General features: G+C 38.8%; 1 protein-coding gene, 2 non-coding genes and 1 pseudogene across 3 annotated transcripts; 3 read left to right on the forward strand and 1 right to left on the reverse strand.

Annotated features, from left to right (window-relative positions):
• Positions 1 to 2,592: 2,592 nt before the first annotated feature.
• Positions 2,593 to 4,448, forward strand: LOC145783583 (ATP-binding cassette sub-family C member 5 pseudogene; annotated as a pseudogene).
• A 2,426-nt stretch (positions 4,449 to 6,874) lies between these two features.
• Positions 6,875 to 6,946, forward strand: Trnae-uuc (transfer RNA glutamic acid (anticodon UUC)). The gene has a single exon. It is a non-coding gene; the product is annotated as a tRNA-Glu (tRNA).
• Positions 6,947 to 6,954: 8 nt separating this feature from the next.
• Positions 6,955 to 7,025, forward strand: Trnag-gcc (transfer RNA glycine (anticodon GCC)). Its single transcript has one exon. It is a non-coding gene; the product is annotated as a tRNA-Gly (tRNA).
• An 11,082-nt stretch (positions 7,026 to 18,107) lies between these two features.
• LOC145782737 (retinol dehydrogenase 12-like) lies at positions 18,108 to 24,494 on the reverse strand. The gene is made up of 7 exons (XM_082594497.1): positions 24,371 to 24,494; positions 22,888 to 23,066; positions 22,467 to 22,599; positions 21,961 to 22,070; positions 20,754 to 20,922; positions 20,010 to 20,232; positions 18,108 to 19,683 (listed from the first exon to the last, which is right to left on the reverse strand). The coding sequence occupies exons 1-7, from the start codon at positions 24,375 to 24,377 to the stop codon at positions 19,401 to 19,403; spliced, it is 1,104 nt and encodes a 367-aa protein (XP_082450623.1). The 5' UTR covers positions 24,378 to 24,494; the 3' UTR covers positions 18,108 to 19,400.
• Between the last annotated feature and the right edge of the window lie 1,577 nt (positions 24,495 to 26,071).

Consider the following 26,071-nt stretch of genomic DNA (forward strand, 5'->3'; position numbering starts at 1 on the left):
TGATGTCCTTCGAACTTTCAAAAGACATTGCACATAGGTTTCGTTTCCTAACAAAAAAATATCATAAATGAATTAATTTTTTAATAAGGCTATGTTCAACTTAATTCTTTTAAGACAGCAATCTAGTGCTCAATGCTTAATTGCTTAACTTAGAAATGCAAACGTTAGGCCTACTCAGCATTCTCTCACCGCTCACAGTTTTGCAATGACAAAGATTATAACGATTTAATATTGATTAGAAATGAAAAAAGGGAGAAATTCTTTGTAACGGTCGCAAATATTCTATTGATTTTTGATAAAATTTATTGAAAAATATCAAAACAACATATAGATTACTAATTTTTGATGGTTTGCCAACATAAAGCTCATAACATAATTTCGTCAATGTCATCAATCGGCATAGGCCTAAGCAGTGGCGTACGCAGGATTTTCTCAAGGGGGGAGCCATTGAGAATAGCGTAGCCAAGAATTTTGAAAGGGGGGGGTTTTGACGACCGGCGGGCGAAGCCCGACGGCGTTTTCGCTTAAGACGACACCCAGCGGCGGAGGTCTGGGGGGGCCTCCCCCAGAAAATTTTGAAAAATTACTTTGATTTTGGTGCATTCTGAGAGCATTTTCAACAAAAATGTGGGTATGAATATTCCTGTAAAATGGTGCTGTCAGGTGGTATAGCAAAAAGATAAGATCATGTTTTCTTTGACAGTTTTTGGAAATAAACCTAAGTCTCTATGTTTTCTTGTTGTTAATTCCTGGCTGAGATGTTTGAATGTTTGGTATTGGCAAAACTCGCTCTTTTAATGCAGTTTTGTTTAAAATTAGGCAAGTTTTTTTTAGACTGAAAGCATCATTCCCAAGCATAAAGAGACTGAAAGCATCATTCTCAATATCGTGACGTCACACGCGTGCCAAAGTGGGGTTGTAAGTAACCCCCAACCCCCCCTTGGCTACGCCACTGGCCATTGATATCCCAGACGTCTTCATAATATCCCAGTATGGTTTTAGTTTAGACTTTATTCATTTCTCTCTCATCACTATAATAGGCTTACAGAACGCTATTCTACATTGGCATATCTGGGGTGGTGTAGGTGGATTGGGCCATGTATTTCGTATTGGCTTAGTTTATAAAAAAACATTGTTACAGTAATTGCTTTGACAGAGCAATGCAAGACATATTAAATGCCTTAATCTACGTGGTTAACTACTAAAACATTTTAAAGGGGGGGGCCATGGCCCAATGCCCCCCCCCCCCCTTGCGTACGCCACTGGGCCTAAGTGCGTCGCGACTCGCGAGTTCATGATGACTCGTTGAAGAATTGGCAGTTGGCACGAAAGTCATATTGAGTAGGCGTTAATATCGAGTAGAGAAATTGGTCTATAATTATTTGTTTCAAGTTTGCTTCCAGATTTATAAATTGGAATGACTTTAGCAATTTTGAGAACATCTGGAAGTATGCCATTTGAAAATGGGTGGTCGAAAAGGATGGATAGAGGCAAGGCTATGATACTCGAAGAGATTCGAAGGAAATAAGGCGAGATGCCATCAATCCCTGCTAATTTATTTAATTTTAAATGGTGTATTTCTTCTATTGTTTCGTACACGTCTGGTGGTTCAAGGAAAATAGAAGAGGAAATACGATTAGCCTACTTAAAAAGTCTTCAAAATTATTTGTTTTATCAGTTAGGGCTCGTTCCGCGAGGTGGCTCAAAAAAAAGGTGTTAGAACTATCAGCTATTATTTTTGGATCGATTTCCAGTTTATCATCTACGCGAACGCAATCAACATTTTGGGTTGTTTTCTTTTTATTGGGTAAAACAGAAATTATAATGGTTAATACTCAAAATTTTTTGGGTTGATTACTGTTTATGTTCAGTTGGTTTTGAAAATAGGCTACTGCTTTTTGCCCGACTTTTAATTTTAGTTAGTTCATTAACAAGATGCTTAAAAAGCGTTTTTTTCGAAGTGGCTATTTTTACCCACTTTTTACCATGGTTACAATCAGGTGTTGCCAGAGTTAGGAATAAAGTTAGGGTTTTGATCTTTGCCCAGGACAAAAAAAAATTCCAAAATACAAGTTTTTGTTTTCAACAGCTTTAAAGTTTTCTCAAATTAGGGCAGAATTCCTTATCTGGCAACGCTATTGTGGCTATTTCAATGAATACCGGTACTCGGGACAGTGCTTCCACTTTGAAGGATTTTATCCCGAAATCGGGATTTTTCAACGCTTCGAAGGATAAAAAAGGGAAATGAAGATAGGAAGGATTTTTTAGAGATTTTTAACAATTTTACAAGGAAATTTTGTCTTAAAAAGGGAATTGTTGTTTTTAGCAATATTAAAGAAAATTTTATTAATATTTTCATTCAAAAGTTCTAAAAACGACTGGAATAACGATGATCAGCTGGTTTCCGTCGCCACTCGCCATCCGAAACCCCCTCTCACTCTTCTTTATATTCTGAAAATTTCTTTAATTTCTTTTTTAAATCCGAAACCCCCTCTCACTCTTCTTTAAATTCTCACTCTTCTTTAAATTTTAAATTCTTTAAATTCTGGCAGATTAAAAGAGGATGAAGAAAACCTTGAGACAGGAAAGTTGATGACTATTGAAGAAAGAGGCAAGGCGGTTGGGTTATCAACTTATTGTGCTTACTTGAAATCCTCTGGGGGTGTTTTTGCTCGGATATTAATTACATTAGTCTTGATTTTGAATGCTAGTTTATTGCTATTCAGTAACTTTTGCCTATCATACTGGTTACAACAAGGTTCTGGTGATTACTTAAATGTTTCTGCACGTTTTGAAAATTCGTCGTTGTTGATTCCTTCACAAACAACATCATTATTGCCAAACCAAAACACAGAAAATATTCTTTTGAACCCAGACTTTAGCTTTTACTTGATAGTTTACCTCGTGGCAATATTTTCAGCAGGTGTGATATGTGTAGTGAGAGGCAATGTTTACATTTGCATGACCACTCATGCTTCTCGCCTTTTGCATCGGGCTTTGCTTGATCGTATGCTGCATGGGACGATGGAGTTCTTTGAAACAACTCCTACTGGTCGAATTCTCAACAGATTTCAGAAGGATATGGACGAGCTCGATATTTTTCTGCCTGGAGTCATGGAACACGTATTTCTGCACATCATTATTGTGCTGCTTTCTATTGGCTTAATCATATACATCTTTCCTTCTTTTGGGTATGCATTGATTGTCATACTGCCGATTTTTATTATTATGTATGTTTTATTCAAACCTGCATCAAGGAAAATGATGCGACTGGACATCTTATGTCGGTCTCCCTGGTTTGCTCACATTACAGCAACTATAACAGGCCTTGATACAATACGAGCCTATGAGAAATGTGACAATTTGTCAAAAAGTTTTGTTTCGTTTTGGATCAAAATGGCGAAGCGTTCTATTTGTTTAAATGCGTCAATCGATGGCTCGCCATTCGTCTTGAGTTTCTTTCTATTTGCATCACTGTTATCACTTCTGTTTTTGTTGTGTTTGACAGAGGATCGGTCACCCCAGCGTTTGCTGGACTTGCCTTGACTTTGGCGATATCCCTTGGCGCCTTACTTCAACTCACCATTCGGCTTTCAACAGAATTAGAAGCTCGTTTTGTTTGTGCAGAGAGGATCAATTATTACATCACACACACCGATCAAGAAACGTCGAATTTTTCTCGGGCACCACGTCCACAGTGGCCGGAAGAAGGAGTCATTAAATTTCGAAATGTTTCCATGAGATATCGGGAGGGCCTGCCATTAGCCATCAACGATTTATCGTTTCAAACTAAGCCCCATGAAAAGATTGGAGTGGTTGGTCGAACTGGGGCTGGAAAGTCGTCCTTGGCTGTTGCTATCTTCCGACTGGTTAAACTCTCAGAGGGAAGCATTTTGATTGATGGGATTAATATCAACGAGCTGTCACTCAAAGGTGTACGATCTCGCCTATCAATTATCCTTCAAGATCCTGTGTTGTTTGCTGGGAGTGTGAGATACAATCTTGATCCATTTGAACAATATTCCGAGACTGAAGTTTGGACTGCCTTAGAACAAGCTCACATGAAAGATTCAATTGCAAATCTGCCTGACAAACTCAACCATGTGGTCGCAGAAAATGGGAGCAGCTTTTCAGTTGGTGAGCGACAGCTGATATGTCTGGCAAGAGCTTTGCTTCGTAAGAGCAAAGTATTAATTTTAGACGAAGCTACTGCAGCAGTTGACCGTGCAACAGAAGAAATAGTACAAGAAGTCATCCACAGAGAGTTTGCCCACAGTACAATGATCACAATCGCCCATCGTTTGTCCACATTCATGACTTGCGATCGAGTGCTTGTGTTGGACAAAGGTCACATTGTTGAGTTCGACGCCCCTTCAAAACTAACTGAAAACGAAAATTCAGCCTTTTCGGCGATGCTTTTATCTGTGCGACCAGACAAGCAAAGGTGACATCGTGGCAACTAGAAATCACTTATCGCCATCTAGTGATGGAACTACTGTACCTCCGTCTACGGCCAAACTCTGGCCACTTTTTTCAACTCCGGGCCGGAAGTGTGCAAGGTATGTGTGAGGCTGTGTTCCAAGTTCATGACCTTGGATATTTTTTTTTTGTATCATTGCGGTACTGCAGCAATCCAAGTGCGGTACTACTGCAGTGTAGGTTACACATGTTGCTTGTAACATTGGTCAACCCGTCAGACCCAAGAAAAAAAATTCAAATTGTCAAAATGTTGCCTCTGGTGCATCATTATCGCCATCATCCCAGACAGCAAATCAGTCGTTTTTACATTGATTCAACGTTAAACTTTATAGAATTATCTGCAGACTGTCTGCAATTTGCTGTTTAGGATCATTTCTCCAACACATACTCTCTGTTTGTGCAAAAAGTTTACATTTGAGAACATGTTTGTGAACCCCAAGCTCTGTGGAGCTTCGCACATATATGTTTATCAACTGCTTTTCAAGCGCTCTATGAAACTTGCAGTAGTTTACGAAGAAGTAACGTCAAGTAGAAGCTATATTGCAACCGTTATGTTTCCTCCGGTTTTGGCGTAAAAGAAAAATTATGATTTAGCAAAGAATTTTATTTTATTTGTTGTTGTTAATAAACGTAGAGAAGAGAGTTGTTCAGATATCACGTGACGTACTCAGGGATTGGTGACAAAATATGTCGTCTCTCATATTGCTCCTTCATCGTCATGTTACATGGCTCCCAAAAAATTGTCATTATTGGTTAATAATTTTCATAATGTATGTCAATCTAAATTCACGTTTTCACGGAAGGTTCGAGAGCATTTGACGTCATGTTTTCATGCTTTGCCATTGTATTGATTCCCTAAGAGGAATCACTTTGTGTCGTTGTAATGCCGAAGACACAACGTAATTGTATTTCAAAAATTGTGAAAGACTTCTCAACTGGCAAACAAATTTGAAGAGGCGGCTCAGTCAGCAAACTAGTTCTTGTTTAACATTAATTCAACATCTGCAGACGTTGAATCAACCGATGTGGCGGCTGGAAAGTTGCTTATGCCAGGTACTTGGTCTGATAAGTGATAAATCAGAGTTGTGAAATAATGATAAATTTTTAAGACACCTACGTCCTACATGCCTGCAAAAACGTTTATGACGCACGAAAATAGGCTCTTATGCTTTGTAGGCTAATTCAAACGTGCTCTTTTGATGACGTCATTTACTAACTTGCTGCTGTAGTGTCATTCACACTTTTCCGTAATTTGTTGTTGGTTGTTTAAGGTGTTGCGACGGTGCCATATTTTGAACTGATTGTCCTGCTTTGGTATCAAGCACGTTATATCGTCAACGTTTTGTCGCTCCACTTTTTAGACCTCTGCTATGTTTGTCATATATTTTGTTTTTCGTTGTGATTATCAGATATAACAACAAACTGACCTGAGTTGCAAAAACCGCCACCCTACGAACTGTATCACCATCCTCTTATTAATTTGTATCAGACGAGAATGTCCATATTCAAATAAAAACAAACAAAATAAAAGACATAGCCTACAGTTTGAAGATGGTTTTGTGTTAATTTTGAGAATGTTGCAGCACAAAGATGCAACATGACGTGATAATATGCGAAATTTAAACGTCTTTTTTTGTTGTTCACAACGCCATTACATACTGTCTGGTCTTTTGGGAGTGACTAAGCCACTAAATGGGCCACTTTCTTACACAACGGTTGTTTGATAGCTGAGAAAACGTATGGGTTGTTTTGAAGTTTTTCAGCTGTTTTTTATATTGCATTGCGTATTTAATTTTGTTTGTTCCTATCCGTTTGTTAGTGCCAAAGTTGTTTTTTTCTGTTTTGACGTGTTTGAATAGGCAATTAAAAAGATTTGTATAGAGTTGTTGCAATCAATATTTTACCTACTCGTTTTAATCGTGACCGTATGAAATATTTGGAGTTACTAACTCTGCCATCGCCATCTGTTGATTTTGTAATTAGCCTGCTTTGCTATCCTATGCTTTCCTTGGGCTGTTCACATCTCAGTCTGTTATTGAAATATCTTTAAAAAACAATTTTGTATTGGAATTGTTGAGATGTCTTCGCTTTGATAGTCAAAAATAAAAAAATAAAATGGACTAGAAAAATACACTTGAATTACATTACAGCATAGTTAATAAATATTAACTATGATTACAGCATATTGCCGATATTTAATAATTGCGAGTTGCGACTGCACCAACGAAAAGTTCAATCTTTAAATCGACCCATCAGCTAGAACTAATGGTAATAGAATAACCTTCAGTCCTTCATCTCACGGCAAACCAACTGAGAAATATAATTTCAAGCGGCGTCTGCAATTTGATCGTTTCCTTCAGCATCAGAAACCTTGCGTCGCGTTGTAAACGTTGTCTCCTACATGGTCTAGTGGTTAGGATTCCTGGCTTTCACCCAGGCGGCCCGGGTTCGATTCCCGGTGTAGGAACATTTCTTGCATTGGTGGTTCAGTGGTAGAATCCTCGCCTGCCACGCGGGGGGCCCGGGTTCGATTCCCGGCCAATGCATATTTTTTTTGGTTCAAGTTCTTACGTATAAAATGGTAGCAGTCATGCGAAGATCTTTATCCTCGTATTGAAAATTCTCTTTTACTTCTTCGGTTTAATCTCTGATCGATGCTTTCACTTTTCATTTGGCTGTCATTCATTACCACATGTGTGCTTCTCTCTGTTTTTGCTATTTGGGCTTTGTGGCCGTGCTAACTACTGATAGGCTATATAGCTTACTACGTAATTTTTCATTCAGGCACGTTTTAAACCTTTCAAGGTTTTGCCACCTTTTCCCTTTCATTAACGTGCAGGTAGGTCTATCCTATCGATTTTTGTAGTTAGTATCTTTTTCGTCCGGGACGCGTTATAGTCTGGGAGCGAAATGCCATTTTTTACCTTAACCTTGCATTGTTGTATTAAGTTTTTTTTACTGTTGATTTTGGTAGCCAAGAGTCTCTATTTTCAGAAACTGCTTGATGACATGTTGTCACCTTTGAGCAATTTGAGAAATTCAAGATGGCGTCCAAGATGGCCGCCATTACTTAGAAATGACCATAACTCCCTACCCATCCACATTAGGAAGGTGATTTCTGTCTCTATACCTAGGTTGTAGAGGTCAAGCTATCCATTAGAATTAAGTATTACGTTAATATCGTATTACATAATAGTAATTTCCAAGATGGCGTCCCAAATGGCGTCCAAGATGGCCGCCATTACCTAGAAATGACCATAACTCCCTACCCATTCACTTTAGGAAGATGATTTTTGTCTCTATACCAAGGTTGTAGGGGTCAAGCTATCCATTAGAACTAAGTATTACGTTAATATCGTATTACATAATGGCAATTTCCAAGATGGCATCCAAGATGAACATCGTCTCCCAACGGAAAGTCATCCACCCATTCCCTTGCCATGCTGATCACACAACCAGATAGTAACAGTAGTAAAACAGTTCAAGAAGACACCATTAGACGTGTGAAAAACGAAGATATGATTAAGGCACTCGAGTATGACGTCGAAATAAAGAGATATAATGGTCCCAAGAAGCCTCCGATGTCACAGAACACCCCCAAACAATCAGTTCATCCCTTGCGTATGCTGGCACAAGTAATTTCAATTCAATTTCAATTTGATTCAATTCAATTTTATTTTTCTTTGCTGGCGCGAACATGTAGAGAACGGTAAAGTAAACACACGAATTTCGCACCAACAAAAGGGAAAGATGGCAAAACCAAAAGGTTTAAAATATGCAAAAATAGTGTTTGGATGTCACTGTTTATAATTTGCACAGCCACCAAACCTAGAAAACAGATATAAAAAAATTATGTGAAATATAGTACAAAAATAAGGCTACAATTACAATCAAAGGGAACTTGATTGAAAAAAAATCAAAAGGGAATTTGAATTTGAAAAAGGAATCAATAAAGGGACTTCAAAGGGAAGAGCCAGTGAGATGGACTTTGCGTTCCTTCAAGACATGAACAGCGCACCAGATTGTCCTGAGTACAATGGGTACAATACTAGGGATGCACGTCGACAGGGTCATTTAGCACAACCAAAGACGTCGGCTGTTTACCTTCTCTTAATAGATATGATCCCGTCACACACAGATACCATGATGACATCAAAGGCCTGTGCACAGGTCTACACACGCAATGTCGGGCAACGCAGTTCGGAGTTTTTACTTGTGATCTGCAGCTGTACAAGGTTGCTCTAAAAGTTCAGTGGACTTATCCAGACAGGTTTTCAACTGTTATTCTACTGGAGGGAGGGATGCACTCTCTAATGAGCTTCATTGGATCTATCGGGTCACTGATGGCTGATACCGGTCTGTCAGATATAATGTCCTCTGTGTTTGACGGTGTGTTGAAAATGCTCACAAGGAAAAAGTTTCCCCAGAACGTCAGAGCATTGCGAATGGTAGCTGAAGAGGCACTTCGCGGAATCATTCAAGATAAACCATTATGTACATATTGCAGTGGTGACCTCAAATTTTCGAAACCAAAGCCAGCAAGAGTCAAACTACCAAACTTTGGATCGATGTCTTGATTAAACCTGTCCTGCTCACCATGCTTTTCGTACGGACTGAGCGCGAAAGTGACTGGCCCATCATTTGGCAAACTACAAGCAAATGCTACCATACTTCTTTGCTGCGGGGCATATGAACTATGCGAGATATAGGTTGTGCTACCTTCGTGAGATGGAACGGCTACCACGAGGTGTTGTCACACTTTATGAAGGGTGAGCATGTTATGCACCATTCTGCTGGCTTATGGAATGGCATCTGGAGCGATATGATGATTGAGACGACCTTCATGCGGTATGGGCATGCTCCTGGGGCGATAGTTGGCATCACGCTTTAAGCCAGTAACGCTGAAAGTATGGGCCCTTAGTTTGCATGCATGCAGCAGGTTGGAATCTGATCTGGATGACATGATGGATGAGGACACTCAGAGTGAAGTGGTAATAACACACAAAGAAGAGGCAAAAGCCAGGATTGCTAAAGACAAGAAAGACCGAGATGGAATCAGACAAAAACTCGACACTTGCATTAATCCTTTAGATTTAGCGGCACACCCCAGTGGTATAGTCAATGTAGTTAGCGGCCAGATCGGTTCAAGTAAAGTCAATGTCCACAATACTGTCAGTGTCACAATCACGACTGAACAAATGACAGTTTCTGAAAGTCGGTTACCGCAGGGACTTTATGAAACCATCACGAAAAAGGTTGTTACTATGGATCATGTAAGGAAGCATGTAAAGGTCGGAGCTGTGAAAGTATTTGATACCAATTTGATTTGCGCAAGGGTGATTGGCTTACTGGTTATTGGGCGGGACATTGACATTAAGGATGTGCTTGGTCATGAACTTGCGCCAGTTTCAACGTCCATGTTTGATGATATTGGAGATATGAGGATTGCGATTTGCAAAATATCAATCTACTTTGAAGAAAATTCTCCAAGTTGAGGTGTCTGATAAAGTTGCTGGTGGTGCAAATGTTAGTGTACTCGATGGCTCAGCAATACTTTGAGTAGTTCCTTGGCCTACTGATTGATTGGTCTGTGAAAGACTATACTGTATATCAAACTTTATATATGCCATAGGAAAAAGGTTACGGGTCGAGGACGTGTATCTGATATTTGACAGATATTATGATTACAGCATGAAGAGTATTACCAGAGGATCTAGGGCAACTGGTGTCAGTAGGGCTCGTCAGTTGCAAGTCAACAGTAAACTTCCAGCGCAGAAGATTCTACTAACCTCTTTCAAAAACAAAAAGCAACTGATGTAACTGATAGTTGATGATTTTGTCCAGGATAAGAAGTTTCATGAGGACAACACACAGCATCATAAGTTAGTGGCAACAGGAGCAGATCCGGTGCCAATCGAAATCAACGAAGGTGGAGTTGTCATCTCACGGGCAGATCTGTCAACTTCACACGAAGAAACAGATAACATCAATGTCCAACTGGTCTTGAGTTGTGCCGCGCAAAATGAGAAATGAAAAATCACTGTTGTTGCCGATGACACCGACGTCTTTATACTGTTGCTGCATTATCATCACATGGCAAATCTCTTGTGTAAATTACCATTGTGTAATACAATATTAACATAATACTTAGTTCCAATGAATAGCTTGACCCCTACAACCTAGGTAGACAAAAATCACCTTCTTAATGTGAATGGGTAGGGAGTTATGGTCATTTCTAGGTAATGGCGGCCATCTTGGACGTCATCTTGGACGCCATCTTGGAAATTACCATTATGTAATTCGATATTAACGCAATACTTAGTTCTAATGGATGGCTTGACCCCTAAAACCTAGGTATAGAGACAGAAATCACCTTCCTAAAGTGAATGGGTGGGGAGTTATGGTTATTTCTAGGTAATGGCGGCCATCTTGGACGCCATTTTGGAAATTACTATTATGTAATACGATATTAACGTAATATTTAGTTCTAATGGATAGCTTGACCTCTACAACCTAGGTATAGAGACAGAAATCACCTTCTTAATGTGAATAGGTAGGGAGTTATGGTCATTTCTAGGTGATGGCGGCCATCTTGGACGCCATCTTGAATTTCTCAAATTGCTCAAAGGTGACAACATGTCATCAAGCAGTTTCTGAAAATAGAGACTCTTGGCTACCAAAATCAACAGTAAAAAAAACTTAATACAACAATGCAAGGTCAATCATCTCTGCCCCCGGACTATTAATGACGAAAAATAAAATGATTGATCTTACGTCACCGGATCATTGCTTGGTTTGATTCGAGTGCGAACCTTTCGTTCCTCGGATATTTAAAGTGCTGAGGCAGATCAGGACACCCGGATTGAAGGAGACCTTCCTTTAGTTATTTTTATTAGCTTCAGTGTTATTTTAGACTTTGCAATCCATACCAGGTGAGACAACCATTTATTAGACTTTCATGAAATAAAAAAATGAAGCAGTCTACATTTGCAAAACCGAAACCCCGACCGAAGCCATAAATATAAAACGAACATAGTAAACCAGTCTCACACGATCAGAACTTAAAGCAACAAAAAGTCACTTAAACTAAACATTGTAAGAAAAGCTCTTATGAAAACGGGCTTGCTGAGATTGAGAGGGCGAACTGAGAAAGCGCGCGAACAGAGAAACCATAATGTAGACTAAATGCAAATTTACAAAATTCAAGTTATTATTATTGAAGTTATGCGAGAAGAGATTTAAAGCTCGCTGATATTAATGTGACGAGGCAGTTCGAGACGCAAGTGTTGGTGTTGTGAAGTTCATTAACTCCAGTTGGATAGAAAGCCTAACCCTGGAAGGGCATTAGCCAAATGCACACCCCGAGAGTCGAACCAGCGTTGATTGATCTTGCAACTGGATGTTCATTTCATGAACAACAGGGACGCGTGACATCACTTCCTGCTTTAAGATTTCGCTATTTCTTCCCCTTTCTAGACAGGTTGGACGTTAATGGCTTAAATTTGCTACAAAACCTGTCAAAGACTTTGCGATATATGGATTTCATTGAGTGATGTATAGCAGTCAACAACTTTACTTGACAAAACTATTCTTTATGTATTTGAACTTTGAGGGGAGTGCCTTTCGTCCGTCTTTAGAATAAGTCTCAGTTCAGTTGTTTTTTTATTTCTGACCATCATATCAAAACAATACACATCAACATAGCAAAGGTCAAGAAAAAGGTAGAAGCGACAAAACGCAAACGTTAAAACGTGCTTGTGATCGAAGTAAGTTATTGAGTTGAAAAAAATTTGGCACGGTCGCAACACCTTCAGAAAAATTTATGATATAAAGGGAAAAAAAAAATAAAAAATGTTACAAAACAAATAAACATATATAGGCTATAACTTTATTAGCCTACATAACTTTAGCTGATATATTGAAGATTTGTATGGACAGTTGCTATGAAGATCGGCCATGGTGCGTTATCAAGAGTGCTGATGGTCGTAAGGGGAACACGTCTTGATGCGTTTAGCTCATAGCAAAGAGCAAGGCAGGCAAAGAAAACCCCACAAAGAAATCCTACCACGGGCAAAGCCATTTCAAGCGCAACGCACCAGGCCTTGCACGACTCACAAAGTCTGTTGCTCTAACGGCGTTTTGGACTGCACTGGTTTGTGATAGCACAGTGCCAGATGACCACGCAGTTCGTTCGCACTTGTGTATTTTGATCGTCAAGATCAAACTATTATAAACGATAATTTGCAAACAAAAACTATGACGTCAAATATGACAAGGCCAATCGGAAGCTACCAATTCATTAAAACTACTGCGGCAACGCTGAGTCGGACAAAAACAGTGTTTGGACTTCTCATAATAAACCGAACCAACACTAAATATTAACAATGGCAGCAGTGGCGCCGCCAGACCTTCAACAATGGGGAGGCAAAATATTGACAGTGCAAGACAGTAGCGTAGTCAAAAATTTTGAAAAATTACTTTCAGTTTGGTGCATTCTGAGAGCATTTTCAACAAAATTGTGGGTATGAATATTTCTGTAAAATGGTGCTGTCCGGTGGCATAGCAAAAGGATAAGATCATGTTTTCTTCGGCATTTTTCGGAAATAAAGCTAAGTCTCTATGTTTTCTTGTTGCTAATTCCAGACTGAGATATTTGAATGTTTGGTATTGGCAAAACTCGCAATTTTAATGCAGTTTCGTTTAAAATTAGGCAAACTTTGTTTTAGGTTGATTGCTTTTTTTTGCGAGATTATTACAGTTTTATTATTTATCAATTTTCTCCTTGGTTGATTCAAAAAGCGATTTTATTCCGGTAAGTCACTAACTTTTATGCTCTGAAATCAACCTAAAGTTTAGAAAATGTAACGTCATGGAGGTCATACATTTTCATGAGTGTCAAACAAAAAGCTTTGAGATAATGAAGTTACTTTAGGCTATACTTCTGATATATTCAATTTTTGTATAACGAATAGCTGTTTAGATGTCAATCTAGATCGAACAAGCGATCTCAGTAGTTGCAGATGGCTTGCATCCTTGCACAGTTTGACGAGAAATTATATCAATTTGAAAGGTTGAAACCCCCGAACCCCCCTCCCTTGGCTACGCCACTGGTGCAAGACAATGGTATATTATTTAATTTCTCTTGTTTTCTACCAGGGCTGGAAAAATGTTTAGCTTCCCGGGAATCTGTTTTTTAAAGAAAAAATTTCCCGCGGCTTACAATCACGATAATGATAACCTTATATTTTACTGACCTCGGGGGCTGACGTAAACCTTAAGGCATAGATCTGTTGACTCAATGCAAACCCTTTGAAGGTTGGGGGGTGGCCTGTCAATTCAACTTTTTTGTATCAACAGTTGTAGCCTATCTCTAAAACCACTGAGGCTGCGACTACGAGATTTATTGACTTTTCCTAACTTTTATTCACCTCTATTGAACTGAAATTTTGAGCGAATAAAGGTTATAAATTGAAAGATATAAGGCATTTCTCAGCACATTCTCTGAAATATTTCATATTCTATTGTGAAACATTTTCCCACCAGCTGGATGAAAGTAATTAATTTGGCCCATGTCTTGTTAATCCTAACTGTTTCACAGCGTGAAGGGCATTGGCTGTATGTAAAATAATGTAAAAAAAATTAATCACAACATTACAATGCACGTTCTTCATTACTCTACCAAAAAATAATGTGTAAACTCACGCTACAAATTACATTCATAAGTGACCTCAACATTACAACGTATATGAGCAGTTCTAAAATTCACATAGTTTTAATTTTCGGATATGCTCAGCGTGAATAATTTTACAAAGTGAATCCCAAATTTTGAAACCGTGCCAAAATAACAGAGATATCACTCCTCAAGCATAAGAAGAATCGACAGCCCCCCCCCCCCCCAGGCCCGTAACTAGCTTGGAGCAGCAGGGGGGCAAAAAGTATTCTAGAGGGGGCCCAACTTTTACCTTCCGAATCATGTACGAAAACGACGTTTGTACACAATGTGGGTATATTCACGCAAGAACATTAATCGTAGGCCTAATACAACGTTTACATTAGACTAGTTTATCATAGAAACAATCAGTGGCGTAGCCAGGAATTTAGAAAAAAGGGGGGGGGTTGACGGGCGGCGGGCAAAGCCCAACAGCGTCTTCGCCAAAGGCGACACCCAGCAGCGGGGGGTCTGGGGGGACCTCCCCCAGAAAATTTTGAAAAATTACTTTGAATTTGGTGCATTCTGAGAGCATTTTCAACAAACATGTGGGTATAAATATTCCTGTAAAATGGTACTGTCCGGTGGCATAGCAAAATGATAAGATCATGTTTTCTAGGGCATTTTTCGGTAATAAAGCTAAGTCTCTATGTTTTCTTGTTGCTAATTCCTGGCTGAGATATTTGAATGTTTGGTATTGGCAAAACTCGCTCTTTTAATGCAGTTTCGTTTAAAAATTAGGCAAACTTTGTTTTAGAGACAACATTCTACCCAGTAGCGTAGCCAGAAATTTTGAAAGGGGGGGGGGGTTGACGACGCAGCGGCGGGGGGCCTCCCCAAAATTTTTTTAAAAATTACTTTGAATTTGGTGCATTCTGAGAGCATTTTCAACAAAAATGTGGGTATGAATATTCCTGTAAAATGGTGCTGTCCGGTGGCATAGCAAAAGGATAAGATCATGTTTTTTTTGGCATTTTTCGGAAATAAAGCTAAGTCTCTATGTTTTCTTGTTGCTAATTCCTGGCTGAGATGTTTGGTATTGGCAAAACTCGCTCTTTTAATACAGTTTTGTATAAAATTAGGCAATTTTTTTTTAGACTAAGCATCAATCTCAATATCGTGACGTCACACGTGTGACAAAGGGGGGGTTGCAACTCCCACCCCCCCCCTGGCTACGCCACCGGTTCTACCACACCCTTAAACACACAATGTTTACAATTAAACACAAGAAAATTGAGTGTAAAACTGAACAGTCAGCGAACAGAGCTAATTTAACATAATTTTTTCCAGGGGGTGCCAACGTTTTTGCAGGGGGGGCTTCGCCCCCCCTAGTTACGGGCCTGCCACCCCCCCCAAACTGAGCAAGACTCCAGGAGCCCAACCTTCTAAGGCCGTAAGGGTTAAAAGTCATGTCGACTTACTCTTGATGCCCCCCTTATCGAAAATTGTTCTTTGTAGTACCGCTTTGAAGGTGGATTACGAGTTACGACTATGAACAAAAGAATAAATTTTAAACTTCAATTTGTATTGAAAATACATGACGTAATGTCTTCCAACCTTATCACATTTTTTTCATTACGTAATATTTACCACCACCAAACCACTTTTGACGATCGAATTTGTTAATTTATTATTCGGTAAAATGTTTAGATGATGTCACGTCATAACGCCGATTTGAGATATAATTTCATTTATGACGTTGTATGGATGAAAAACTTTTACAAGTTTTATACTCTGCTGAGATTAAAGAAGAAACATAAATGATAAATATTGGAGAAATTGAGTCTCCTTAACAACTTAAGAATTGAACAACTCAAAACTGCTAAAACAAAACGTTTTGTGTGAAAGAATCACTGCAAGCAACCAATGCCAAAATGCGCGCGGAAGAAGTCATGGGAGTGTGAGGTATCAAAAATTTAACAGGTTGTTATTTTTCTACATCAATGTGACGTTAGTTAAAACTTTAAAAAGTCTATATCTTTGCTTCTGTAGAAAATCTTTTTATCTACTGTACAATTTAGTCATCAAGGTTTTCCCTAAACATTTTTTTTAAAGAGAGAGAGAGCTTTACCCCCCACCCCCCTTGCAACTAGAGTTGACTTACTTGAGGTTGGGATCCAAATATTAAAAAATAATATTAATATGTATTAATAAAAAAAAAATTAAAAAGATGATGCCCAAAACATTGGGGGGGCAGCTGCCCCGCCTGCCCCCCCCCCCTGCCGGCGCCACTGAATGGCAGATAGACCAGCAAATATACACCAAATATGTTAACCATGGATTGGATGGCGCAAAAAGAGTTGGCTAGCAGACAGAACTTTGTATTTCTCTTTAATTTTCTAACGGACATAAAGTCGTCCAACAAACCCAATAATTCCTTAATTGGCTTTGCACAAAATAAAATATAAACACACAGATTCAACAACGCGCCATCTGGTTGGTTTCATGCAATAAGCTAAGAATTCAACCGACTGGCAACACTGCTGGTCGAGAAATCTACGACTGAACTACCAATCGCCGCAGTGGTTGAAGGCTCCAATGGCGAGGCCTGATAAGCTCAGTCTGACATCCTGTGAATTCTTGCTACCCTCGGTAATTCTAATGTTGCTGGTTTAATGTTTTGGTTGAATCTCTACCAAAGTTGTAAGCAGAAAGTTGGAAATTTGATAACGTGTAAAGCTTGCCTACCGAGATCACGCGTGTCAAGATCAGTTGAGGTGGAAGGTTTGTCTTTTGCGACAATCGCTTTTAGAAAGGCTAATTCGTGGCAAATTAAAATCACGTTGTCAGAAAACATAATGCTGTGCAAAATAAACCAAATCAACATCGATAGCAGACGACTCTTGAACAGTGTCTGAAACAATATGCCAGTGACGTCACGATGCTGCTTCTAAACAGAACAACACGACAGCATTGCAGTTGCTTGGTAGGATGACAAACCGTTGCAAGGATTGACCAAGTGGTACTGGTTGGTTGCACAACACAAAAGGCGGGAAGAAACGATAACACTTTTAATAATCGGATTTGCTAGAAACTATGATTCTCAAAATAAGGTTTAGCTCCACATTCAGGCACAAGGGTTTCGGCAACATTTCTGGAAACTTTAACGTTATGTGGTATGGATAGAAAATACAAACATATTTTAAATATTAGCAGCCGGAATATAGAATGGTGAATAAGGACAGTACATTAACCCTTTGAGGACCATAAACTTTTGAGACATGTTTTATTGAAATATTGATGATTTGTACTACAGGTTTATCATTTTAAAGAGGTAGCCTATTCGAAAAAAAAATAATTTTTTTTTATTTCAAATAGAAGTTACGCTGTGGTACATATGTGTAGCCTACCATCGGTCCTTTAAGGGTAATGTGTTTAGCATCATTGCTGGTATGGTTTTACACAGTGGCGGCTGGTGCTGTTTGTGAGCAGTGGGGCTGCAATGAATAGTGAAGGGGGGGCGAAGCCCGCCACTGAGTTCGCCGAAGGCGAACGACTTCGCGGGGGGGGTCTCCTCCCAGAAAAATCGCATTAAATTTGGTGCATTCTGAGCATGTTTTTACCCCAAATTTTTAAAAATGCTTTCAAACTTTGTTGAAAAGTTGATATTCCTAAGCTGTATTTAAAAAAAAACCAACAGTATTACTTTGGAGACAAACTTTACTAGTATTGAGCTTAGTCTTGACTAGCCTAGCCGTTGCATACTAGGTTCAAGTGATTTTGAGATGCCCTAGGCTGGACTAGCACTTCCTATAACCTGTTGAATACCCTAACTCTACAGCTAACACTTCTACATTCATGGCTCATCGCTACTCTGCGAAATAAAAACTAACTTCAAAAAGTCTGTAAAGTTATTTGGTTAGGTAGGGCTGTTTTCAGAGGCTCACACGGCGACGACGACGAAAATCATAATTGCTTGTATATACAGTATTGACATAATTCGCGCCAAATTATTGAAAATTTTCAACCGGAAATAATGCTATCAGTTAAATTTACCTTTGCATGTAGGTCTAAAATAAAACAATGAAAACTATTAATACTACAAAAAGTGCTCAATGCCAAGCAAAAAGGCAAAGCAGAGCGAATTAAATCAAATGTTGTTATTACTATCTGAAGCCTTTACAAATTGTTTCACCTTACGGATCATCAGAAGGTCTTATTCAAATAGATGATGATCCGTTAGGTGAAACAATTTGTAAAGGCTTCAGATAGTAATAACTACATTTGATTTAGGTCTAAAATACATTCCTAAAATATTACGTGCTATTTACATTAAAATTTCACAACAACAGTCTTAATTTTTATGTTTTTCCCACATCACTATATCCCTCCATTAGACTAATAGAATTTACCCTTCAGGACCTTTGGTACATATGTGTACCACAAAAGTTTAGCATTGTCTAGCAACATGTTTTTCAATTTTTTTTTGTGGTTTTACTGATGGGATAAGTCAGATTAATCATTAAACATTGATGTAGAATAAAAATTATATTTTTTTTACATTTTTTTCTTGTCTTGTTGATCTTTCAAAGTTTACCGCTTCAAACCCTGACGAATTCACCAAACAAAACCAGTTAACAAAGCTTAAACAAAATAAAATTTCCAAAATTTTTTTTTTTATAAGTAGATTATCTATTTAAGAAACGTTTAGAGACAAATACTTTTTGATAACTACAAGAAAATGATTAGACATCGTAGAAAAAGTTCATGGTACACATATGTACCAACGGTCCTCAGGGTCCTCAAAGGGTTAAGGGACGCGCAACTTCATCGTTTTACCAGCACTAGAAGGGTCAATTGCCAATTTGACATTTTTTTCACTTTGCTGCTGGCTTGCTTTCAACTAAAAACCTTAAATTACTGTAAAACCAACTTCACTTCTTTTATCACCCATAAAAAGCGCATTATTTTGAAAATCAGAAAAAAACGTGTTGCCCTTCTGGTGTTGCGGATAAGCCAAACGCAGATGTACTTTCCCATCCCCATGATCTAAGTTACAATCCCTAAGTGGCAAAGCAATTCAGGTGACGCAAAATAAAACTATTACGTCATGGTCACGTGTCTGTCGTAAGGCAGTCATGCGTGACAGACACTAGAACAGGGAACTGCGTGCTTTTGCTGATATTTGTAAACAATGTGCTGAAGACGCAGAAACGCCTGCAATGGTGTACGTGCGTACGGGAACATTCAATGAACTTCATCAATAATTTGTTCATGGTGATGTGGTTGCTCGCTTGCCTTCTTTCTCTATCTTATGATCCGCGTCTCCATCTGATGCTTTCTCATCTTCAACAACTCTCTTTTCTCCTTCTTCCTGATCCCCTAGGCCATCTCCTCTCGCTCTTTCAACTTCCACGGTGTCTTTCGTCACTTTTTGGTCCTCTGTGGATCCTTCCGCGGTCTTCTCTCGCGTCCATTCTTCCGATAACTTCCATAGTCGTTCAGCATCTTCCTTCTTCCTCGCATCGCTCGAAGGTGTTTTCTCGGCGCAGTATCTGAACAACATGACGTCATCAACGTGGTTGTGACGACACATTGCAAGATGCGCCGAACAGCGACTGTTAGTTCCACTGGACGAAGTATGGTAAGATGGTTTTTAATTTGTAGCTAAACTCGTGAGGTGAGCCTCGGATCGTGCACGGCATTCTATCTGGGAGGTGGATAAACTGGATTATAAAAGCAACCAGTCAAGCGCACACCCGGAGAGTCGAACCATCGTCCCTTGATCTTACCGCTTTGTGCTCCCCACATAGTCAGATGTTGAAGCCGGACAATTAACAACTCGCCAGAATCACATTCCTCAATTTTTTAATCTACTCACTCGTAGTACTTCCCGGATACGCTGGCAAGTTCGGGGGCGATGGCGCAGTAGATGCTTGTCTGCGCCCCCTGCTTGGGGGTCAACCCTGTGAGGTTCACGAAAGGACGGACCCCTTTCATGAAGACCCTCCATAGGAAAGGCAAGTGACCAACATCACCTAAATGTTGTTGAAGGTTGGTCTTCACTGTCCCAGGATGGAGGGAATAGCAGGTGACACCAGTTCCTGAAACAAACATCCGAATGTTAAGGCGGGATCGTCACACTCCATGCAAGGTGGCTTCTAATGAAAGAACGATGACAAACTATAATTTGAATGCACCTCAACGTTGCAGGTCAGATTTGTTGGGGTTCGTTCAAAACGATTTCTAAAAATTTCGAGACTGGGCTTTCTCGTTTAAATCCTTGGAGAAACAGCCACAGGTCTATTTCATGGACAATGGACATTGGGGTTTGTCTGAAATATCACCATCTTCCAAGCTGCAACATGTGTAGGATCGGGTGCAAGCAGGCCAAGCAAAAGAATAGATGTTGGCATCAACGCCCTTGCTTGCACCCGATCCAACAAACGTTGCAGATGGAATGGGAGTAATATTGATATTTGAACTAACCCTACTCGTGGTGTGAAGTGTTTTAGAGTAAATCTGTAATGTGCATTGCGCACTAATGCGCAGTATCATGCAGATTGCAAACAACAGAAACGTTGTAGAATTTCAGCAACAAAGCTTTCGAAATTGCTCAACCAACCTTCCAGTCTTCTACTGAGTTCAGTACAATGATGAATATTAGCAAGTTTGCTGGCACCATAAGCATGGGCAGAGTTGTGATCCTTTTCCAGCATCATGTCGTTCCAGTTCATCTTGCCGGCTCTGTGTGCGAGTGAGGATACAATGACAATTCGGCTGGGAGCGCTTTTCTGAAAGCAAAAAGTACAAACGACAATTCTATAATTTGCTTGTGGCATTATAAAGGATAGCTTTGGTTTAGGCGGGGAATGTAACAACATGCATGAAATATTACACCAAAGTAAAACCTCGTAGCTGAAAGTACTTTTGACCTCATGTGATCTGTTTCCCGCCGTATAATTTACTCGTAATTATTCTTGTATCCTTTGCTCAGTTTGTGCTTTTTAGTCCAGAGTGTCGTTACAGTAAAAGTGCAAAGTCAAATGTATCTTACTACCGTATATTTCATTTTATGTTTATTGCAGATTTAATGCCTGATGAGGACACACGTACGTGTCGAAAACGTTTGAGTCAATATGTTATTTGTTTTGTATGCAATAGATCATGTTAAACCCGCTACGGTTACTTTGTTTGCTTGTCCAATATTTATGCGGATAAAATCGCCAAAAAATTCACTTCACTAGTAACTTTTGTAAAACCTTGGGAAATTGAAACTGGAATTGATTGATCAAAATTAGTATGTCTGTAGTACAGAAGTAGTATGTCTGTATTTTATTACCTCTCTGTTTTTATTTAATTTTTTTCTGAATCCTCAGTCTGCATGGTCGCACTGAGGCGGTTTCTTATATTTTACTTTACTACGTCTCCAATGACATCACAACTAAGTTATTGAATGTGAGACTTTCAAAGTTGAAAGTTCGGGAAACTTGTCACTTTTAATTCTTTTGTGTGTTGTAAAATTTAAAGTTTTTCATGCATTTTTTAGGGCTACGGTATTTTGCAACTTCTTATTGAATGCACAGTGCACACTGTAGGTCTTTTTATATTTTTTATATATATATATATACGTTTTGTATTGCATCAAAAAAATAAATAAATGACCGTCCTATGTGTTTGTTTCCTTGCCATCTTTACATTTAGGTCTCGAGCCAATCAACTCAAAGCAATAATAAAACCAGTTTGGCTTGTTCAATAACCTACAACATTGGATGGATGGTCTAGTGGTCTATTACATGCCTCTGCTTCATTACAAACTATTTTCAATTCACCTTGATCAAATCAAGCAGCAGGTTGGTGAGAAGGAAGTGGCCGATATGATTGGTTCCAAGTTGCATCTCAAATCCATCCTCCGTCTTCCAGGGAGGACATAAGCAAATCCCTACAGACACATCATTACTCCTGCATCAATAGAAAACATGCTCTTCCACATTGGACTGTATCTTGTCACAATAGGCACAAAATAAATCAACTTCACATAAAAACAAATAAATCATCTGGAAAATTATCTCAAGTAAAGTTACTCAGGCGTCCAGCAGATATAGCTTGGGACACATGCACTCATATGTCCTCCTCTGAGCCAATTTTTTGACCTTATTCACAATTCTACATGCTTTCCATCAACATTCAACAAAGCACCACTACAACAAGCCAGTCTGACCTGTCTATGCACTAACTACCAAAAACTGTGAAATGTGCCTCATGCAATAAATGTACAATGTTAATATTGCTTAAAATTTGCATCAAAACTACGAATATAAACGCAAACCCACGGTACCTGCATTATTGATGAGAATGTCAAGTCTTTGTTCACTTTCGTTCACGTCTTTAGCACATGCACGTACAGACGCAAGTGAACTCAGGTCAAGTTTCTTAATCACAAGATCAGCCTCTTTAACTTCCTCCAAGATCTGGAAGACGAACAGCAAGGAATATATATAATCAAGTTGAAATGTTAAGGTGTTTGTTATTTTAAGTACATTGTTGAGTCATAATGACATGTTGAGTGAATCTTCATTTTTAATTTCATCTACAATCTGAAAAATACTTTTCATGAAGTATTTGGCTAAGCACTATATTCCACAACAAACTGCTTTACAAAAATGACAAAAGCATCAACTTTTCTTTCAGTGCCGCAAGATACTCTACTCTTACCATACTCATCTCGGAAATAAAACCATTACTCCAGTAAAGCTTACTTTTGCTTTTGCTGCTTCTGCTTTCTCCAGATTCCGGCAAGCCATAATGACTCGAGCGCCTCTTCTGGCCATGTCCAGCGCAGTTTCCTGCCCAATTCCTATGTTTGCTCCAGTGACCAGGACAGTCTTCCCAAGCAACTTCACATCGCTCTGTACCATTCCTTTTACAATTCGTGTAACTGCAAAAATAGCGGAAGCATGTAAAAAGTATGCCTCCAAGCCTCTATGTAGATGCCGGAAATAAGCTTCCAAAGAGAATTTCTTTAACATTGCATAATGCATAATCTTCCTCAATTTAGATTAAAAGCACATGGTTAGCCTATAATTGAGCCTATTTGAATAATAATAATCTTGTTTTATTTTGCGCCCATTGTGACAACATACATTACACAGTGATCGCAGATGTGATGTCCTTTTAACATTCTTTTGAATGTCGCGCAGACATTCTCATTACTCGGCCATGCAGCCGACCGCAAAGATCAAATTGATCTAAATGTTCAACATGATAAGATAGGACCTTAACTACATTCTACATGTTGCACAGTCAAGTCAAACTAAAACCAGGCAACAAGCTTAAAAACGACATTTCGTATGCAACAGAACTCTAAAGGTGAGGCAGATATTGCAAAACTTCTACTTCTTCATTTCTCAAAATTAAAAAAGTTCACACAGCTTTTTGATTGAATTCCACAATGCTTGAAAAAGATGAAGACCATTCGCAAGAAGAAAAATACTTTGATTTATATTAATCTATAGCCTAGGATTTAAGTTATTTGAGTAGGCCTACCGTATCACAATATTAGTCGTCGTCGTCGTCGTCTGAGCTTCTGGGGCCGAGGGTCTATCCTTTTACCACCCCAGATTCACGATGTTCCCGGACTACACTGGAAGGCTGCTAGAGAGCAGCCAGTCTTTAGTTTCATCATCCATGACGCGCAGACCTTCCACTCCGTTAGGTGGCTTGAAGATGGTACTTGAATATTAGTTATGGTACTTGAATATTAGTTATGTTGATTGATTATATAAATCTTTATTCTTGGACTAGGAAAGCTTCTCGCAGAGCTTAATCCTTGCAGTTTCACATACTTGTAGAAGCTTTGAACTACTGACACAGACCCAGTCATCGAGATTGACAGAGTGAAGTTTCCGCTTGTTGAAGTGTTGTTGCCGGAGAATTTTTCCATTCATTAAGTGCTGCGGAATGGAGAGTCGAACCAGCACTGCTTGATCTTGAAGCTTCTTTGTTTACGAAGTCACACGCTCACCAATTGAGCTATCAAGGCGGACTATGTTGGCTCATTTAATCTGATGTCAAACTATTTCGTTTTCTTGCAGAACATTGTAGTCAAAACATTTAATTGAAAAGTATTAGATCCAGAATGATAGTTCAGATAGTCTCAGCTTTTTAGGACACATAGCAAGTTTGCACTAACAAAAATAACCAGCTTATTTTGATACTGAAAGAAGATGGTAGCATACTTACTAGACATTGTATAGACAAGTTGTTGAAGTTTTGGTTGGTATTGTACTAAAAATTCTCGTTTTATCTGTGATCCTGAATTTCTACTGTCACAAGTCAAGTTTTTAATAGCAATTATACAAATTGTCAACCTGAAAGAATTACAGTAAATAATAATGTAAAAAGTTGTTTAAAAACTGGCTAAAAGATAGTGAGCTTCAAGTGTGAAAATGCCATACGAAACTACTAATAATAGTGAATAAGCATAAAAGAAATGTCCTATATAAACACATGGACTGACAAACAGAAAAGTCCAGTATGTAGTCAGTAGGCCTATTTGCCTTGTGCAAACAAGGCCTGATGAGTTGACATCGCCCTTTCTTACTTTTTAAGTTATCAGGTATCATGCTATGTAATATCTTCTGGCAACTGTTAACCTTGCTCATGGTAGCCATAGACTTTCAAAAAAATGACACTGCAACTGTAACCTGAGATCTGCTTCAAGTACAACATAGGCTAGCCTATAGCATAGCGGTAGCGCTAAAAATCAAGAGACAAAAGATTGTTATATACCGTAGGCCTACTAAATATGATAATGCCAAATTTGATAATGGACAGGGAACAGGGATGGTCTGAAAAGGCTATGTAAATGGTATCGGATTATGCCCGAATGGATGATAATGCTAAGAAAGCTCAGCTCAACAAATGTGCAACAGTAGGGTGCAGCAAGTGAATCCTACCTAAATCTGCAAACGTTGAGTCTGTACAAGTGTTTCTTTTGCCTTTCAAACATCTTTCGTTTTCATATTCTTAAGGAAACCGCGAACGCTTAAAACAGCACACTGATCGGACATAAAAATATTAGAAGTTTTTTAGTTTTCTGGCAGCTCACATGAGAAACCAAAGGTCGTCAGTGATCACACTCATCATGACACAGCAAATTTCGCACGATTGCAGGGTTACGCTTCACCGATTACAATAGATCAAACAAAGGTTGCCAGTTTAGAAAATTTTCTACCAAGTTCAAGTTCAAATTAGTTCTATTCTACAGTATTTAGAATGTAAAAAAATTGGAATTTTTGCAGGCTCTTGTAAAAACTAGAAGTAATTTCTGAGCCCTATTAATAGAATCAAAAGCAAGCAAAAATGAAAACATTGGAAAAATTTGCATTAGAGCTGCATCGATTTGAGGTTGATTTGACTTTCAGCATAATGTTTTTGAAAATAAGCTATGGGCTATGGCATGAAGAGAGTACAATCCCAATAAATTTTAAAATGAACCACCAATGCAATTTTGCCAATGTTTTGTTGTACACTTATTAAATACAGAATATCACTGTTCACCAGGCAATAAATGAAAATATATTAACCTTGCGTTTCTTTGGTGAATGCAAAGCAGGCTACCTTATCATGTTATGAACTTATGATTTATGAACGGCTTTATTTCCTAGGTTTTGTCAGGAGGCTGAAACAGCATAAATAAAATCTCTGATAGTTATGCCCCGGGTTATGCCAAAACATTAGCCTATCATTTTGAAAAAGTGATTGATAAAACTAGTCGTTGAATCATAAATTGTACAAACACTTTCAAGTATCTGGCAACTTTGGGATAACAAAATGCTTTGGGATAACAGTAACAAAATAAACAATAAAAATAAACGATCACTCATGCAAGGGTGCCGGTAGCAACTTTACAAAAGGTACCATTAAAAAATCCCCTTTGAG

This window comes from Aplidium turbinatum, chromosome 14 (assembly GCF_918807975.1).
Source record: "Aplidium turbinatum chromosome 14, kaAplTurb1.1, whole genome shotgun sequence".
Taxonomy (NCBI): Eukaryota; Metazoa; Chordata; class Ascidiacea; order Aplousobranchia; family Polyclinidae; genus Aplidium; species Aplidium turbinatum.